Genomic DNA, 17,853 nt, shown 5'->3' with positions numbered 1-17,853 from the left:
CTTGGTAAGAACATGGGCTTTGGCAGCAGGAAGTTCAAATACCTGCTCTACTCTTTATTATTAGTAATGTGATCTTGGACAACCCACATAGCCTTGCTAAGACCTGTTTTATTTGTGAAACTTATCTCTTGGAGTTGCTGTGAGGATAAAATGACAACATATATAAAGAGCCAGGCTTCTTCTAGAAGAATATCCTTGGGTAGCATGTACATTTCCACCCTTCCTTTTAGAGAGTGGGGGTAATAGGATACCAGCTCCTCCAGGGGTATCCCCTCTTTCTAGGGACCTGCCCAAGCTAGGTCTTTCTTCCAGTGAAATGTGCATCCCGAGGGTTTCCAGGATGAAGCAGTCAACTGGAAGGCAACAGCTCCTCCTTTTATCTCTCCAGAGCTGGACAGTGCACCAGGGGCCGATACTGGTTCCCCAGCTGGGAGACACCCTGGGCGGGGCTTTGCTCGCCGGAAGCACGCAGAGCGTGGGGAGGACAGCCCTCTCTGCTTGTGTTTGTGCCAACAGCACTGGCGCTGCCGCGTCGGGTTCCGGCGGCCGTAGTCACACATGATGTCACAGACAATGACACAAGCCGGTGTCTCATTCCGACACAGCGTCCGAGCTGCACAATGTCACACCCGGGTGCCAAACACTTGGCCCCGCGCGCCCCGGCCCTACGCCTCCTGCCACCGCTCTCCGCGTCTCCGGGGGAGGTGGCCCGGTCCGGCCGGGCAGGGGGCTGGCGGGCGAGCCCCGCGGGCGGGCTGGCGAGCGGGTGATGTCACGGGCAGCGGTGGGTGGGTCACTCGGAGGTGAGGCGCCGCCAGGCGAGTTCAGCGAGAGTTCAGCCGCATTGCATTAGGCAAATGAGGCCCGGCTTGGGTGGGGGTGTGTGTTAAGGGGAGGACACGGGGACCACCCCCCTCTTCCCCGCCCCACCACCTCCTCCACCACGGCTTCGCTCGGCCAGGGACTGACCAAACCTTGGGGGAGCCTGGGAGCCGGAACTGGGACAAGGGAAGACGCCCGCCTCTCTTCTGTCCTTGTTTCCCCGCAGCCCCTCCTCTCCCTGTACTCGGCCTGCCTCTGTACTCTGTGTACTCCTCCTCTGGTACCTTTCCTCCTTCCTTCTCCTCTCCTCCCCCTTCCCAGGCTGCCCCTACTCGCCCGTCCACATGCCGCCTCTCCCTCTAGGTTCCCTGCGTTTCTCCCACTGCAGCCGGACCCGCTGGGAATGGGTTAAACCAGGGGCGGTGCCTGGACGGGGCGGGGCGGAGGAAAGGGGGTGGTACCCGGAGGGGAGGGGGCGCGCAGAGCTGGGGTGGGGGGGCCGTGGCGCGCACCACCAGAGACCGAGCGAGCCGCCGGCTGCCCCTGGCCTGGCGGAGGTGGAACCGCGCCGGATCCCCACCCCCACCCGGAATCCTCGCCACGGAGAATCCCTGGAGAAGCCCCGGATCCCCGGCGGGGAGGAGGAAGTGCTCGTTGACCCCTGCCCCGCGCTGATCCCGCCCCCGGCCTGCGGACTTGGGGAGCCGCGGTACTCTGCCTCGGACGCCACGAGACTCTAGACGGGAGTCCCCCTCGAGGTGAAGCCGCTGAGTTCCCGGGCCCCGCCAAGGCTTCCCTGGGAGAGCTGAGGGACCCCCGATCCCAGCACACACAACTTCCCCGCTTTTCACCGGGACTGGCGGAGCGGCCGGCGGACTTTGACGCGGGGACTTAAGGGGGCGCCCCCCTGCCTGGGTCACCAGTCGGGGCGAGGAGACGTCTCCTCGCCCCAGCTGCTCTGCTCGGATGGCGCCGCCGGCTGAGTGACGGGGGCGGCGCGCAGGACTTCCCAGCTCGGACCTCTTGCCTTCGAGGGGGAAGATGTACGAGAGTGTAGAAGTGGGGGGTCCCACCCCTAACCCCTTCCTAGTGGTGGATTTTTATAACCAGAACCGGGCCTGTTTGCTCCCAGAGAAGGGGCTCCCCGCCCCGGGTCCGTACTCCACCCCGCTACGGACTCCGCTTTGGAATGGCTCAAACCACTGTACGTACCGGCCTCTCCCTCTGCTGTTGTAGGGGGTGGGAGTGGGCGGTAGGGCTTCCACTACCACTCGGGCGTGAGAGTCCGGGGTGTAGTGGAGGTCTTGTCTCTACCTTTCACTTAATACATGTTGCCGTTGCTGGACAATTGAACCCTCCCCCCAGCACTCCCCTTCCCGGTAACCCTGAGTGCAATTTCTGTTAGATTAGGGCTGAGAAACTTTGAGGGTTCCTTCTTTCAAGAAACATTCCTTCATCTCTTGTTTCACTTCTTCCAGGAGAAATGAAGCCCAAGCCCCTTGCCCCCAGTTTGTATCTTCTTGCCTGGAATCCAGTAGCTTCGCAGCAGGCTGGAGGGTGGGGTAAAGGTCCTGTCTATGTGGGTTTGTCTGCTCCCGGGGGAGGGGCGCCCTCCCCAGATCCCACACTTGCCAAAGCCCGAGGGAGAGCCCCTTCCTGAGCGACAGCTGCTGCCCCCAGCCCTTGCTCTTGCGTCATTAGAGTGGGTGTCAGGGGAGCCCTCCATGTCTTTGGTATTGACAGTGGGGTGTGGCAGAAAGGGGCAACTTCATCAGACACCCGTCTGCCACCCAAACCTTCCATCTTGGCAAGGGGCACTGGGTCCTTGTGGGAGTGTTGTCCTGGCCCCAGACACTTGGCTGTCATCTTTGAGGCTTTCATCCCCAGGAGTGGAGGGGAGAAGCTGCTCTGGTGAGAAGAATCCCTCTCCCTGCTAATCCTAATCCGGTTTGTTCTCTGGGGGATGTTTGTTTTTGTGGGTCTGGGGCTGCTCTGGAAATGAGGACTGCATCCCTTCCCAGCTCCGCCACCAAGTCCTTTTGTTACCCTGACTTCACTTGGGGATAGGGCCAGGTCCTGGGCTGTCCCTTCCTAAGAGGGGCACTGATATGAGAATCCTAGCATCCTGGCAGCCTGGTCACCTTCTCTTCTTGTTGCCCCCTGCCTGGGTGCAAGCTCCTCTGGGAGGAAGGGCTCTGTGCACACTCAGGAGCTCGGTGCACCAGGGTGTACACCTGGGCATTTTCCTGCACAGCCGTGAGGCAGTGTACACTGGGTGGGTGGGAGCAGGCGCAAGGTGGGTTATTGTTAGATGGCTCAGGTTTCTTCCCCTACTGGGCTTTGGGCTCTTCACTGGAGGGGAAGCTTTTCCCTGAAGGATCTCCCACCTTCCTGGACCTGCTGCCGCCCTCCTGCCTGCCAGGGAGGAGGGGTGGAGTGGGTCTCGAGGGGGCCTGGCAGATTGGAGAAGGTTGAAGGGCAAAGGACTTACCCCATCTGAAGCCCTTCTTGCTCGGAGAAGGGAGACCTGAGATGGACAGACAGCCCACCTCTGCCCTCCCAGAGCCACCTCTATCCCAGCTTTTCATATTGTCCTGCCCCCAACCTTTGCCTCCAGGGCTGAATTTGCTGTGTGGCTGTAGACACAGGAGGGAGGGTATCGACCAACCGTTGACTTTGGAGGAAGAGAGAGTGAGAGGATGACTCTAGGACCCTTTTTCTCATTTTCCCAGTGCTGGAGCAAGACCACCCTCCCCTAGGGGGAAAGTTGGGGCAGGGCTGCCAGAGTCACCCCTTCCACTGCCTTGGCCACCTTCTCCAGAGGGCTGGAGAGAAGCTGGGATCTGAGACCTTGGGCTCCAGCCCCTGTCTCTTCCTAGCCCATGGGGACAGCTCAGCTCTTCCTGGCCCAGAACTGGAGGGGGAGGAGGATCACAGAGAGTAGGACAGGCCGTGTACTGGTGAGCCTTGCTTCCCCTAAACCACTGGACATGGGGAAGTGGAGACCTGTCCCCACACCCGTGCTGGGGTGGGGTAGTAGACCTAGAGACCTGGGCTCCCAGTTCCCATAGTCTGAGCGTGGGTGTGCGTGTAAGTCAGTGAGGTCTCAGTGGACTCGGGTCCTGAGGCTGTGAGGCTGGCAGTGATGGGGATCTGGGGGCTTGCCTTGAAGCACAGGAAGGACCTGGAGTCTGAGGGAGGCAACTAGACTCCATCTAGAATGTGTGGGGCCAACGCCCCCACCTTGGAAGGGACCCCTTGGGTGTGTGGAAGCCCTCTGGGGACTGGAGCCGCCTCCAGCCCCCTCTTGGGGAATGCTCCACTGCCCCCTTCACTGCCACTGAAGGTGGGAAGAGCAGGTTGGCTGTGGGAGGAGGTGGCCTCCTGGGTTCTGCAGGGCCCCAGGGACCTTGCCTCCCTCCCCAGAGCCCCCATTTCGGTGCATTAGAGGACAAGGGGGGTGTACAGGATGTGGCTCCCCATCTGTCTCCCACCAATCTCCGCCACTCACACCTCCGCCCGCTCCCAGACGTCCAAGAATGTGAAGCACGTGGATGCCCGTAGTTGGGGGAGGGGGAGATGCTTATCAGGCGGCCGCTGGTCTAGGGGCCTTCTTCCGCTGCTGCGGTACAACCAGAGCTACCCCCGCTTCTCCCCGGGAGGAGGAAGGGCGGTACAGAGGGCTCTACGCCCCCTCCCCAACCGTCCCCAGGGGCTGCGAGGGGAGCTGCGGAGGAGCGGGCGCCAGCTGGATTGGGAGGGGAGCCGCTGGCCGGGGGCCCGGCTGATTTCCTGCTGATCTCCTCCAGGAAACCGGCCCCTTGTGCGAGCCTGCGAACGGCTCGGGGGCGTGGGGAATCTGGAGTGGAGCGCTCTGCGCCGCCCGCCCTACCAGAATGGGGAGCGAGGGAGGGGCACCCTGGCAGCGTCGGCGGGAGGGGACGCCTGGCTTCCTGGGTCAGTTCCAGTCCTCTGTGGGGCGCTGGAACTTTGAGCCGGGAAGGTGTGGTTCTCTAGCCTGAGTCCTTTTGCAGGAAGAGGAGAGATTGGTGGGCTGGGCCTCTGGGGAGGGAGGTCAGCAGGGAGGGGCCAGGCCCGGGTAATCCCTCCCGCGTTGGTGTCCCTCCCGGCCCCACCTGTGTGTGCAGGGAGTTATGGCTGTGTCCTAACTCTTGCAGAGGTTGTGAGGATTCCGGAGTCCCCCACACCTCCGCCTTGGTCCTTGTACCTCACCTGCTTGGGTTGCTGGCTGGAGGCCTGGGGAGGTGGGGCCTCGAGCTCTGGGCTCAAAGGGCAGAGCAGGGAAACCTCAGAGCTGGGTTACCTGGGTGACAGGTGGGGATGTGCTGGAGGTAGGGGGCAGGCTATGTTACAGCCTCCAAGGCAGCCAAGCTGCCATTGGGTAGGCTAAAAGGAGGCCTTGCCTAGCCTAAACTGTAGTCCTCGCCTCTGGTCATCTCTCCCATTCTGCCAAAAAATAATTTTAAAAAGCACATTCTTTCAGTTCCGTAAACACCCTCTGTTGGACTTTGCTTTAGCTCCATGTTTTTATGGGTCTTTGCCCTCTGGTCTGTCCCAGGCCTTAGAGCTGTTTACCCCTCATTCTGGTATCCCCCATGACTCCCCATACCCTAGCTCCCCTCCTGACACCCCACTCTGTACCCCAAACCTCCCTCAGTCCTTTCTCCCTCTCCAGTCTGTTTCATTTTAGAAGTGGGGCCTTGGGAGAGGCGGGGCCCAGGGCAAAGGGTGGATTAGGAGGGGTGGGGAGGTCAGTGCCTTCTCCCTCTGCTTGTTGGAATGCTCACCAAGATTCTGGACCATGGTCCCCCCCAGCCCTCCACATACCCCCTTGCCCTTGATCCCCCTCCCCCCACCAGTCTGGATTGTCTATTGTTACTGCTTTTACGTCTTGGAAAAAGTTAGCACAACAAAGGGCTCCTTTGTGGCTCACCCCTTCTGCCTCCTGGCCTCACCCAGGCCCCCCAACCCCGCTCCCCCCCAGCAGCTGTTCTCAGGCCTCTCAGCCTGTCTGATTTGCTTGTCTGGCCTGGGGAGAATGAGGTGGGAGAAAACCAGGCCAGGGCAGTCAGTTGGTGTTGGGGTGAGGAGCAGGTGGGCGGGGGTGGCGGGGAGGGAGATGGAGGAGGTCAGGAGAGAATCTACTGGGCTGGAGGCGGTGTGGGCATCAACTGTCCCATTGCTGCAGGCTGGTCGCGGGGCAGGGAAGGGGATGGGGATGGGGGGCCATAGCAGTGCTGGTTAGCCAGGCTGGCCAGGAAGTGGTGCCCAGGTACTACTAAGAGCCAGGAAAGGCCTGCCGAGGTTGTTGGCCTAGTTCCCTGTCATCAGCCGCCTAGTAGCTCCCTCTGTGTCTGCAGGTAAGGGCGGAGGGTGGTAGCACAGAGTCAGCCCCTGGTGTTCCCATGCTTCCTTCCCCTGTGCCCCAACTTTAGGGCCGTGTGATTTGGGGCCATGTGACTCATGTCGGTAAGGTGCTTGGGCCAGGCGCTGTGGGCACCTTTAAATGCCAGCCAGTCTCATGTGCTGGAGTTTGGGGTAGGGCTCAATAGGACTGTGGAATATGGGAGGAGGCAGGGATCTGTCTACTTAGGGAGGCATCCTTGTCCATCCTTGGCCCTGGACAAGTGGACTTGAACGTGGTAGGGGCCTCAGGACGATGCTGGGTGGCCCCTTGGGAATCTGGGATTGCCTCAGTCATAGTTCTTATCTTGCACCCAACACTCTTAGCTGCCCAGGCTTTGGACACAGATAGCCCCTGCCCAACCCAGCCCTGTTCTGCCTACAGTGATGGGTGGGCATGGAGCCAGGCACTGGGGAGGATTTGGCCAGTGAGGGCTGCCTCTGCTGTCTGGGTCACCCCTCCTGGCTGCCCTCTTGGAGCTGAATAACAGAAGGGGGGGGGGTAGTAACCCGGACATGGTATTGAGGCCAGACAGACAGAGCATTGATGGGAACAGACCCCCTTTGTCATGCCATCTCTCCCCAGATGGGGGGTACCCAGAATGATGGGATTCTGGGGCCCCGGGGACTCTTCTCCCTGTATTCAGGGTGTCTCCCTGCCTATCTCAGGGAGTCACCTCCTGCTCTGCCCAGCATTTGTGACTCTTGTTTGCACCCCCTGCCTTGGGTCCCTGGCCCTGGGATTGTTTGGGTGGAGGAGGGGCTGTGGCTGCTGGCAGAATGGGGTGGAGGGGGGAGCGGAAGCAGAGGGGCGGGGAGTGGCCGGCTTTGAATATCCTGTTGACCCCAGTTTCCTCTGCCCCTGGCTTGTGTCCTCTTCCCTCCCTCCTCTTCAAGCCTTAACTCCTTCCTAACTCGGGGGAGAACGGGGCCAGGCCGCCCAGGGGCAAGAGCTTTAGAATCAGGGTGACCCCCATCCCTACTCCCCAAGCACAGTCACGGCACACACACAAATCTGATGGTTTATCATTGTCTCTTTGTGGTTTTGAAGGTGGGGGTCCTAGGAATCCGGAGGAGTGATGGGGCGCTGGAGGCTTCATTGGCAGCCTCCTTCCCTGAGTCTGGCTGGGGAGTCCCAGTTTTCTTAAGACTTGAATCCTGCCAGCAGTGGTGAGGCTGGGAGAGGCTCTCAGGAGGGACTGTGAGGCAGGGTGGAGCTTGGTACTAAGGATGGCGACCTAGGTCTCTAACTGCCCCTCCCCTCTTCTCTCTCTAGCCATTGAGACCCAGAGCAGCAGTTCTGAAGAGATAGTGCCCAGCCCTCCCTCGCCGCCCCCTCTACCCCGCATCTACAAGCCTTGCTTTGTCTGTCAGGACAAGTCCTCAGGCTACCACTATGGGGTCAGCGCCTGTGAGGGCTGCAAGGTGAGTTGAAGGGGTCATTGGGAAGGACAGCTTGATGAGGTCAGTGGGATATCCCCACTTCCGTGTCCTGGGAGTGTGCAGTTGGGGTGGGGGGTATCCCTGAAGTTGCTGCTGTTGTTTCTCTGTGGAAGTTGGCAACAAGCAGGGACACCTACCATAGGTCCTCCCTGACAAATGTGCAGGGCTCCCTCAAACCAGAGGTCCCCTCCTGCCTCAGCTCCTTTCCCTTTCTCCATCCTCCAGCTGGCAGGGCGTATGCCTGCTCTGCCACCGCTGCCCAGGTTGCCATGGTGAGCTGGCTGCCGACTGGCTCTTGGCTGGGGACCCAGGAGGCCTCCCTCGGCGGCCCTGCCTGAACCTCACCATGGCAGCCTGGCAGGAGGCAGTTAGGAGCAGGCACCGTGCCTTGGCTTCCCCTTCAGGTGCCCGGGCTGTGGGCTCCCCGGTGTCTGGCTGAATTTCCCCACCCTCACGTTAGGTGCCAGGGTGCTGGTGTACCCGGTCCTTAGCAGCCCTGTGCCCAGCTTCTCCTCCTTTCCCTGGGGCCTGAGCCTCTGTGTGCGTTTCTTCCTCCAGATATTGGGGCTCAGAATCTGCACAGCTTTGGGCCTTGCAGCTCTGGGCTGCTCTTCAGCCTGGAGTAGCTATCCCCAGGTGTGGGACAGAAGTCAAGGGCAAAGCGCAAGGCCTCAGGCTGTGTGTCTGCCTGTCCTGTCTGGTTGTTCCTGGTCTCTTCTTCATCTGTCTGCCTGTCCCTCTGGTCAGCCTATATGTGGAGCCCCTGGCCAGCCTGGGTCTGTGTCTGTGATGGGCCGGCGCACGCCTGTCTCGGTGAACTCGCATCTTTCTGCCTTGCTCCTGAGTGCGTGTGTGTGTTCGCCTCCATTTCTCTGGCCAGCCCGTGTATCTGCCTCCTGGCCTCTTTGGGCTTGTCTTCTCTTCCTGTGTTCTGAGTTCAGGGCTGTGGGTTCCAGATTCCTGGCTGTTTCCCAGTTAGCCCCATGTCTTCCTCTTTCTGACTCACCAGCAGCCCTGAGGTCCTCTCCCTGGAAGGGAGGAGTCAGATGTGTGCTGTGGGTTGGGGGAAGACTCCTGCCCATCCTGCGGCGTTGAGGCGGGTACTGGGATTCTCCTGAGGAGGATCCTTTTAGGTGGATCATTCTCCCCAGCTTTTCTGGCCTGCTCAGGTAGGCGATGGGCAAAGGCTTGGGGGTAGCAGCTGGCCTGGCCCTCCTCCCCTAGACTGAGGCTATAGCCAGGCACTGCTCCCACCGTGGGTGTGGACAACCTGACTCCCTCCCCTCCATACCCAGGGCTTCTTCCGCCGCAGCATCCAGAAGAACATGGTGTACACGTGTCACCGGGACAAGAACTGCATCATCAACAAGGTGACCCGGAACCGCTGCCAGTACTGCCGACTGCAGAAGTGCTTCGAAGTGGGCATGTCCAAGGAGTGTGAGTGCCATGGGGCAAGAGCCGAGTCCCGCCTGAGCTGGGGCCTCAGGTGCTCCTAAAGACCAAGGGAGCAGAGCTCTGTGGATGTGTGTGCACATGCATGAACACGCATGCCGTGGTGTGCGGGCTCACGGTTGAGGATGGTTTGTGTGTAGCTGCAAGGACCTGTTTGCAAGTCTGGCTGGCTGTGTGTGCATGGGCAGGTCTGTGCTCCAGGACCATTGTGTGTAACCGTTCCTGTTTCTGCGCGTCTGGCTGTGTGTGCATGGGCAGGTCTGTGCTCCTGGACCGTTGTGTGTAACCATTCCTGTTTCTGCGCGTCTGGCTGTGTGTGCATGGGCAGGTCTGTGCTCCAGGACCGTTGTGTGTAACCGTTCCTGTTTCTGTGCGTCTGGCTGTGTGTGCATGGGCAGGTCTGTGCTGCAGGACTGTGTGTGTGTAACTGTTCCTGTTTCTGCGCGTCTGGCTGTGTGTGCTTTTGCGCATGTGTGCATGTGTGCTTGCTCCAGGATGGCTTTCTTCCAGGCCTTGCTTGGCTTTGGGGTGGGGCTCAGAGGCATAGTTAGTCCCTTCTGATTGTGAGTCTTAGGGGAGGGGCTTGAATTCTGAGGGGTGCTTGGCTGGACTTATGTGTGTATTGGGGGGGTGGAAGGGCTGGCACAAGGATCCAGAAGCCATTGTCTAGTGAAGCCTGGGATCCAGAGTTGGAAGAAAGAATTGGGACTTCTCAGATCCCAGAGGAAACGGGGTTTCCACTTTGGGCTCAGCTGAGGCCTGATGGAGAGAGGGAAGGAAAGGCTGGATAGGGAGACCCTCTTGTGTTGAATCATGGGTGTTGCCCTGGTGACCGGTGATTGATGATGTCAGAGATAAATGACGCTGACAGACGCCTCCTTGTCTGCGTGGCCGTTGCCATGGAGCCTGAGCCTTGGGGGATGGGATGGGGGAAGGGGCTGCGGGACCCCCAGCCCTTTGTGGGGAGGGTAGTGGGGAGGAGGCACGGGTGAGATGGTTCTGACTGTTGGACGAAGAGCCCCAGACAGGAAAGGAGGGGACTGGAGTGTCCTGCCACATGAGGCTGGGGGTGCCTTGTCCTGAGCCCAGGAAGTGGTGGGTCCTGCTGCAAGAGTGGGTGACAACTTGACCCACAAGCCTGGAACCCTTCGCTTAAGGGCTGTCACCTCCTCCCTCTGTTTGTGCCACCTTCTGCTCTTTTCATGGCAGAAGGATCAGGGTGGGGACCCCGTCTCTCTCCCACCAACTCCCCTTCTCCCTCCCACCGCCAACTCCCCCTCTCCCGGCTGCTCTGTGCCCCGGAGCTGAGCAGCTGCCATTTCAATAGAATTAAAGCTTCCGAATGATAAACGTCTTGTCACAGCTGCAATTTTCTCTTCCCAAATTATCCCCCCACTCTCCCTCTCCCTCTCCCTTCTCTCCCCTGCACTTTATTGAATTTGCAGAATCGACATGAGTGATCTCCAAATTATGCCAGCTACCCCCTCCTCGCTACCCCCTCCCTGAGCCCCTCCCCCACCCTCCCTTCCTCCCGCGTCAGCAGCCACCACCACCAGCCCTGTGAGTGATTGTGTGTCTGGGATAATCGGCTGGTAACGACCCCATCGCTTCTTTAAAGCCGAGTGGTGTGTGCGGCTCAGCGCCCCTGGTGATTTGTCAGCTCCCCAGCTAATGGGCCAAGAGATTCTCCCTGCCGGGCCCCCCACTCGCAGGCTGGGGAGCCCTACTCCCCACTTGCCCCAGGAGCTGCTCAGAGCCAGTCCCAAGGGACCCCCAGGGAGACTGCAGCTGGGAGGGCTGGGTGAGTGGAGGTGGGAGAAGGACCTTCCTGGGGAAAGAGGAGGCAGAGCACTGAGGAGGGCGACACCGGCGCCTGGAGTGTGAGCTGGAGTAGACGCGTGGGGGACAGCACTCGGCTGGCTGCGGGGGTGTGTGTGCAGGGCCACAGCTGTGCTCGTGGGGCTTCTGGGGCCGAACTTGATGTGTGGGTTGGGTGGGCATGGAGGGCTGGAGTGCTTGGCGATGCCTTGCCTGCCTGTGAATGCGTGCTGTGTGCCCGTGCTTACAAGCCGGGGTGACCTCCTCAGCAGCTGGCAGCTCTCTGTCAGGCTGGGGGTGGACGAGGCCCTGAGCAGCCTGCAGCTGCCCTCTAACCCCCTCTGCCCTCCACAGCTGTGAGAAATGACCGAAACAAGAAGAAGAAGGAGGTGCCCAAGCCCGAGTGCTCCGAGAGCTACACGCTGACGCCGGAGGTGGGGGAGCTCATTGAGAAGGTGCGCAAAGCGCACCAGGAAACCTTCCCTGCCCTCTGCCAGCTGGGCAAATACACTACGGTATGGCTTTCCCCTGGCCTGCAGGGAGGGATGTGCCCTGGGCCGCAGGGCCAGGACGGGCCTCTCTCAGCACCCCTTCTTGTGCCAGGCATTTCCTCCTCCCCGCTGGCTGGATCTCTGCATCCTTCCCTTTCCCTCTCTTCTCCCTCCCACTGCTGCCTCTTCCTAAGGAGCTCCCAGGAAGTGAAGGCTGGGTAGAGGGCAGGCCTGTGGGGGCTGGAGCCAGGCCGAGAAGGGGTGCCATAGAGAAGAAGGCCCTCACTTTCCCTCCTCCCCCAGAACAACAGCTCAGAACAACGTGTCTCTCTGGACATTGACCTCTGGGACAAGTTCAGTGAACTCTCCACCAAGTGCATCATTAAGACTGTGGAGTTCGCCAAGCAGCTGCCCGGCTTCACCACCCTCACCATCGCCGACCAGATCACCCTCCTCAAGGCTGCCTGCCTGGACATCCTGGTGAGGGTCTGCACTCTGCCCCCCAGGCACTGCCCCTGTGTCCTGGGTAGATGGTCTTCCAGCCAGACAGCCACCCTCCTAAATGTCTGTCTGCAGTCAACCTGTCCAAATGCCCACCGTCCAAATGTCAGCTCTTCCTCTCCCCGTATGTCCACCTGTCCACTCATCTCCCTGTCCACTCAGCCACCTAGTAGCCAGATGTGCAGGAGCTCACCTGTTCACCCACACACATATCCATCCATCCATCCATCCATCCATCCATCCGTTTAGCCAATAATAAAGATTCACCTAGGGGCCAGGCGCAGTGGCTCATGCCTGTAATCCCAGCACTTTGGGAGACCAAGTGAGGCAGGAGGATCGCTTGAGGCTGGAAGTTCAAGACCATCCTGGGCAACGTAGTAAGACCTTGTTTCTGCAAAAAATTAGAAAGATTCACCTAGGATCCTCTGGCCAATGTTCGAACTGGGTGTCAGGAACCCAGCGGTGAACGCGCCACCACCCCCACTCTTGAAATCTTCTATGTGAGGCAAGAGATAAGTCAACAGAGGTTGCAAAACTGTGATCAATGCTACCTGGAGATGGGGGGAGGGCTCATGACCGCTTGGGCCTGAAGGATGATGTCTCAGAGGAGGTGACATCTAGGGGTTTGTAGAGGGGGAGGTGAGAGGGTAACCCTAACTCAGGAGCAGGAAGTGAAAGACTTGCTGCTGTGAGGCCATGCTGAGCTCAGGGGACTGCTGGGCACTCAGTGAGCCTGAGGGTGGACTGGGCTGGAGGCTGGATGCAGGGGGTGGGAGCAGGAAGAGGCAGTGGGAACTGCCAAAACCTAGGCTGGAGGGAGCGCTCTCCTTCCTGCTCTCCCTGACAAGGGCTCAGTCCACCTGTTCCCTTTTGGTCACCTCCAGGGTGGGGAACCTGGGATTTGACGAGGCTGTCATTTCCTTTTATTTTTATCTTTTTTGAGACGGAGTTTCACTCTTGTCACCCAGGCTGGAGTGTAGTAGTACGATCTTGGCTCACTGCAGCCTGCAACCGCTGCCTTAAGCAATTTTCCTGCCTCAGCCTCCTGAGTAGCTGGGATTACAGGTACCCGCCACCACGCCTGGCTAATTTTTGTATTTTTAGTAGAGATGGGGGTTTCACCATATTGGCCAGGCTGGTCTCGAACTCCTGACCTCAGGTGATCCACCCATCTCGGCCTCCCAAAGTGTTGGGATTACAGGTGTGAGCCATGGTGCCTAGCAGACTGTCATTTCCCTGTGGATGCCTCTGAATGTTGAGGCGGGTGATGGGTGGGAGGTTTAGATGGTGCTACCTGCAGGGGCTCCCATCCCCACGTCCTGGATGCAGGAGGCGCGGTCTGGGTTCCTGCAACATAGCTCAAGCCAATACACGTTTACTGAGCACCTGTTGTGTGCCCCATCCTGGGAGCTGTAGGCAGCAGCCCAGTGTTCCTAAATTCTCTGCATGGAGGCAGGATGACCTGGACCTGCACTGTCCAGTACAGTAGCTGCTTGCCACATGTGACTATTTAAATTTAAATTAATTAAAATTAAACTCAATTCGGTTCCTCAATTGCATTAGCCACATTTCAAGTACTCAATAGACGCATGTGGCTGGTGGCTGAGGTATTGGATGGTGCAGACATAGAACCTTTCCATCATTGTAGAAAATTTTATCAGACAGCATTGCTCTGGCCGCCTGCCAGGTGGTCCTCCGGGAGTGCTGGTGCTGAGTGCTCGGAGTGGGTGGGGTTCAGTCACTGAACCCGTGCATCCTCTGCACCCAGATCCTGCGGATCTGCACGCGGTACACACCCGAGCAGGACACCATGACCTTCTCCGACGGGCTGACCCTGAACCGGACCCAGATGCACAACGCTGGCTTCGGCCCCCTCACCGACCTGGTCTTTGCCTTCGCCAACCAGCTGCTGCCCCTGGAGATGGATGATGCGGAGACGGGGCTGCTCAGCGCCATCTGCCTCATCTGCGGAGGTGGGCAGGGGCCTGGGTCTAGGGGCTGGGCCTGGGGCAGGAGTGCAGCCCCAGAGTCTCTTCCAGGGAGCTCTTTCAGGCCGCCTCTTGTCAGGCCTCTCTAGAGGGCAGGATCTGGTCTGCAGCTACACAGCAAGGGGGCCGTGTGGGGCCTGGACTCCTGTTCCCAATTTCTGGGCAACACCCCTTCTAGGGAGGTTAAGAGTGAGGGTTTGAGGGTCGGGCCTCCCAGGGTCACTTTCTGGCTGATGCATGACCCTGAGCAGGTTGCTGAACTTCTCTGGGCCTCCGTTTCTGTACGGTCGGGGCAGGAACGGTCTCTAGCTCCTGAGGTTGATGGGAGGATTACGGTGGTAACACACTGTGCAGGTGCCCAGAGCGAGCTCCAGTGCTTGTTAGTTGCTGTTTTATTGTGATTTCTGCCATTTCATCTAGTTTCCAAAATAACAGGTGGGAGTGGGAGCCTGCCTGGGAACCCTCTCCCTGCTTGGGGATGACACTGCCCATTTGGGGTCCCATCCCATGAACTGGGCTCATAGGGAGGGTTTGGGACATCCTGCCACCCTCAGCCCGTTGCTCCCTTTTAAGGGCCTCTGTCCCCTGCAGCAGCAGAGACCCCGCACCCTGCCCTGTGTGGGGAGGCGCCTGCGAGCTGTTCTCCTCCATGGCCTGGGCAGGCACGCCCCCCGGTGGCCGAGGCTGGGGGTGCAGCTGTGTTCCCAGCTGCTCAGGGAGTGGCTCTGCTTCCTCAGACCGCCAGGACCTGGAGCAGCCTGACCGCGTGGACATGCTGCAGGAGCCGCTGCTGGAGGCGCTAAAGGTCTACGTGCGAAAGCGGAGGCCCAGCCGCCCCCACATGTTCCCCAAGATGCTGATGAAGATCACTGACCTGCGAAGCATCAGCGCCAAGGGTGAGGCTCCCAGACCTGGAGGGGTGCCGGCCCTCAACACCTGGCCCAGGCCCCCACATCCAAGCCAGCACCCTGTGTCTTTGTGCCAGGAGAATACGACACCTGTCCCCATCTGTGTCTACGCCGAGGTCCCCTAGTGACTCCACTGTGTCGAGGTGGCCTGCCTGTGTCATTCACCTTCTTGTGGTAGTTCAGATCATGGTTCTGGAACCAGACACATGGGTGTGTGTCCTTGTGTGGGTCACTTAGCAGCTCCGAGCTGCAGTTTCCCTTCTGAGGGGCAGGGATAATGATCGTGTTTACAGAGGAGTCAGGATAATCCCTAGCGCACAGCATAGAGGAAGGAAGGACGTGGTGTCCAGCCCAGGCTGGCAGTCTGGCCCTGGAACCAGAGTTCAGGACCACTTTGCCCCATTGCCACCAGCCTCTGGACTTGGGGGCTAAGAGAGCTGGCTCGTGTCAAAGAACTAATCCCAAGAAAGAGCTAATATCAGTAGTATTGATCTTCCCACCTCGAGCCAGGCTTGCTGGGGCTGGGGCTGGGAGGGCTGGCCCAGTGTGCTGACCTCTGCCCCCTCCTTTCCCGCAGGGGCTGAGCGGGTGATCACGCTGAAGATGGAGATCCCGGGCTCCATGCCGCCTCTCATCCAGGAAATGCTGGAGAACTCAGAGGGCCTGGACACTCTGAGCGGACAACCGGGGGGTGGGGGGCGGGACGGGGGTGGCCTGGCCCCCCCTCCAGGCAGCTGTAGCCCCAGCCTCAGCCCCAGCTCCAACAGAAGCAGCCCGGCCACCCACTCCCCGTGACCGCCCACGCCACATGGACACAGCCCTCGCCCTCCGCCCCGGCTTTTCTCTGCCTTTCTACCGACCATGTGACCCCTGCCAGCCCTGCCCCCACCTGTCCTCCCGGGCAGTACTGGGGACCTTCCCTGGGGGACGGGCAGGGAGGAGGCAGCAACTCCTTGGACAGTGGACTGCCTGCTCCCACAGCCTGGGCTGACGTCAGAGGCCGAGGCCGGGAACTGAGTGAGGCCCTGGTCCTGGGTCTCAGGATGGGTCCCCTGGGGGCCTCATGTTCATCAGGACACCCCTCTGCCCAGCTCACCACATCTTCATCACCAGCAAACGCCAGGACTTGGCTCCCCCATCCTCAGAACTCACAAGCCATTGCTCCCCAGCTGGGGAACCTCAACCTCCCCCCTGCCTTGGTTGGTGACAGAGGGGGTGGGACAGGGGCGGGGGGTTCCCCCTGTACATACCCTGCCGTACCAACCCCAGGTATTAATTCTCGCTGGTTTTGTTTTTATTTTAATTTTTTTGGTTTTGATTTTTTTTAATAAGAATTTTCATTTTAAGCACATTTATACTGAAGGAATTTGTGCTGTGTACTGGGGGGAGCTGGATCCAGAGCTGGAGGGGGGGGTCCGGGGGAGGGAGTGGCTCGGAAGGGGCCCCCATTCTCCTTTCGTGTCCCTGTGCCCCCCAGTTCTCCTCCTCAGCCTTTTCCTCCTCAGTTTTCTCTTTAAAACTGTGAAGTACTAACTTTCCAAGGCCTGCCTTCCCCTCCCTCGCGCTGGAGAAGCTGCCAGCCCCTTGCTCCTTCTGCCTGACCACTGGGTGTGGACGGTGTGGGGTAGCCCTGGAAGGACAGGCTCTTGGCCTTGGCACTTGCCTGCACCCACCATGAGCCATGGAGCAGGGGCCCCGGGACACACGGAGTTTTCACAGACCCAGCTCCTCGGCAGAGCTGCCTCCCATCAGGGCCCACATCATCCAGGCCCCCCAGCCCCCACTGTGAAGGGGCTGGCCAGGGGCTTGAGCTGTCCCCACCCCGGCCTCAGCCACCAGCACCCCACAGGGCCCCCAGACACACCCACACATGCGCGCGCGCGCACACACACACACACACACACTGGACAGTAGATGGGCCGACACACACTTGGCCTGAGTTCCTCCATTTCTCTGGCCTGTCCCCCACCCCTCACCTGTCCCATCCCCGCGCCCCCTCCTTGCCCCGCAGGACGGGCCTACAGGGGGTCTCCCCTCACCCCTGCACCCCTGGCTGGGGGAGCCGGCTCTGCCCTGACCTCCTCCACCAGGGGTTGGGGCCCCTTCCCCTGGAGCCCGTGGGTGCACCTGTTACTGTTGGGCTTTCCACTGAGATCTACTGGATAAAGAATAAAGTTCTATTTATTCTATACATGCCTCCAGCCTTGCTGCCTCCACCCCCTACTCTTGGCGTCTGGGCTGGGGGCTCGGAATGGGTTTCCTCATGTGCTCTGGGCCTGTGACAGTCAGGAATGAGCACTGGGGCCAAGGGGCTGGCCAGGGCACCCTTCCAAGCTGCCTTCTGAGGCTTACCTTGTGCTGGGGTCTTTGGAGATGCTGAGAAGGAGAAAGTCCTGCCCCTTGGGAAGCCCTCAGTCTGGAGATCCACACTGCCCATGTCAAGGAGCCCCAGTCTGAGAGTGGGAGGGGAGAGGAGGAAAGCTGCCCCCACCTTCAGGGAACCCCTAGTCTGAGGGAGGAAGCCGGACCCACCCCTAGACATTCCTGGTCCTTAGGAAGCCAGAGGCTGGGTCCAGCCTTGACCATCACAGCAGGAATGACAGATGGCACAGGAGCTGGGGTCAGGGAGTCATATAAACCTAACAAGAGGCCAGACGCAGTGGTTCACGCCTGTAATTCCAGCACTTTGGGAGGCTGTGGGCGGATCACTTGAGGTCAGGAGTTCAAAACCAGCCTGGCCAACATGGCGAAACACCGTCTCTACTAAAAATACAAAAAAATTAGCTGGGCGTGGTGGCGGGCGCCTGTAATCCCAGCTATTCGGGAGGCTGAGGCAGAACCTGGGAGGCGGAGGTTGCAGTGAGCTGAGATCACGCCACTGCACTCCAGTCTGGGCAACAGAGCAGGATTCCATCCCAAAAAAGAGAGAGAGAGAGAGAGAGAAAAGAACAAGAGGAGGAAGAAGAGGAAGAGGAAGAGGGAGGAGAGAAAAAAAAGGAAAGAAGA

The 17,853-nt window shown here is 59.7% G+C and overlaps 1 protein-coding gene across 10 annotated transcripts in view; it reads left to right on the top strand.

Annotated features, from left to right (window-relative positions):
• The window catches only part of RARA (retinoic acid receptor alpha), a 48,730-nt gene extending 31,694 nt beyond the window's left edge, over window positions 1-17,036 (top strand). For 7 of the 10 annotated variants that reach the window (XM_017880202.1, XM_017880201.1, XM_017880205.1 and 4 more), the window contains exons 3-9: window positions 7,523-7,671; window positions 8,985-9,126; window positions 11,314-11,474; window positions 11,754-11,930; window positions 13,720-13,924; window positions 14,677-14,835; window positions 15,425-17,036. In XM_017880202.1, the coding sequence (XP_017735691.1) occupies window positions 7,523-7,671; window positions 8,985-9,126; window positions 11,314-11,474; window positions 11,754-11,930; window positions 13,720-13,924; window positions 14,677-14,835; window positions 15,425-15,642 (1,211 nt within the window). In that variant the 3' untranslated portion in view covers window positions 15,643-17,036. Of the gene's footprint in view, window positions 1-543; window positions 785-1,181; window positions 2,027-7,297; window positions 7,417-7,522; window positions 7,672-8,984; window positions 9,127-11,313; window positions 11,475-11,753; window positions 11,931-13,719; window positions 13,925-14,676; window positions 14,836-15,424 lie in introns of those variants that run through there. The other 3 variants (XM_017880210.1, XM_017880208.1, XM_017880209.1) reach the window with 3 other exon arrangements.
• Window positions 17,037-17,853: the final 817 nt, after the last annotated feature.

The sequence above is a fragment of the Rhinopithecus bieti genome, unplaced genomic scaffold, assembly GCF_001698545.2.
Source record: "Rhinopithecus bieti isolate Rb0 unplaced genomic scaffold, ASM169854v2 scaffold_11744, whole genome shotgun sequence".
NCBI classification, from domain to species: Eukaryota; Metazoa; Chordata; class Mammalia; order Primates; family Cercopithecidae; genus Rhinopithecus; species Rhinopithecus bieti.
This window is presented reverse-complemented; position numbering and strand designations above follow the sequence as displayed.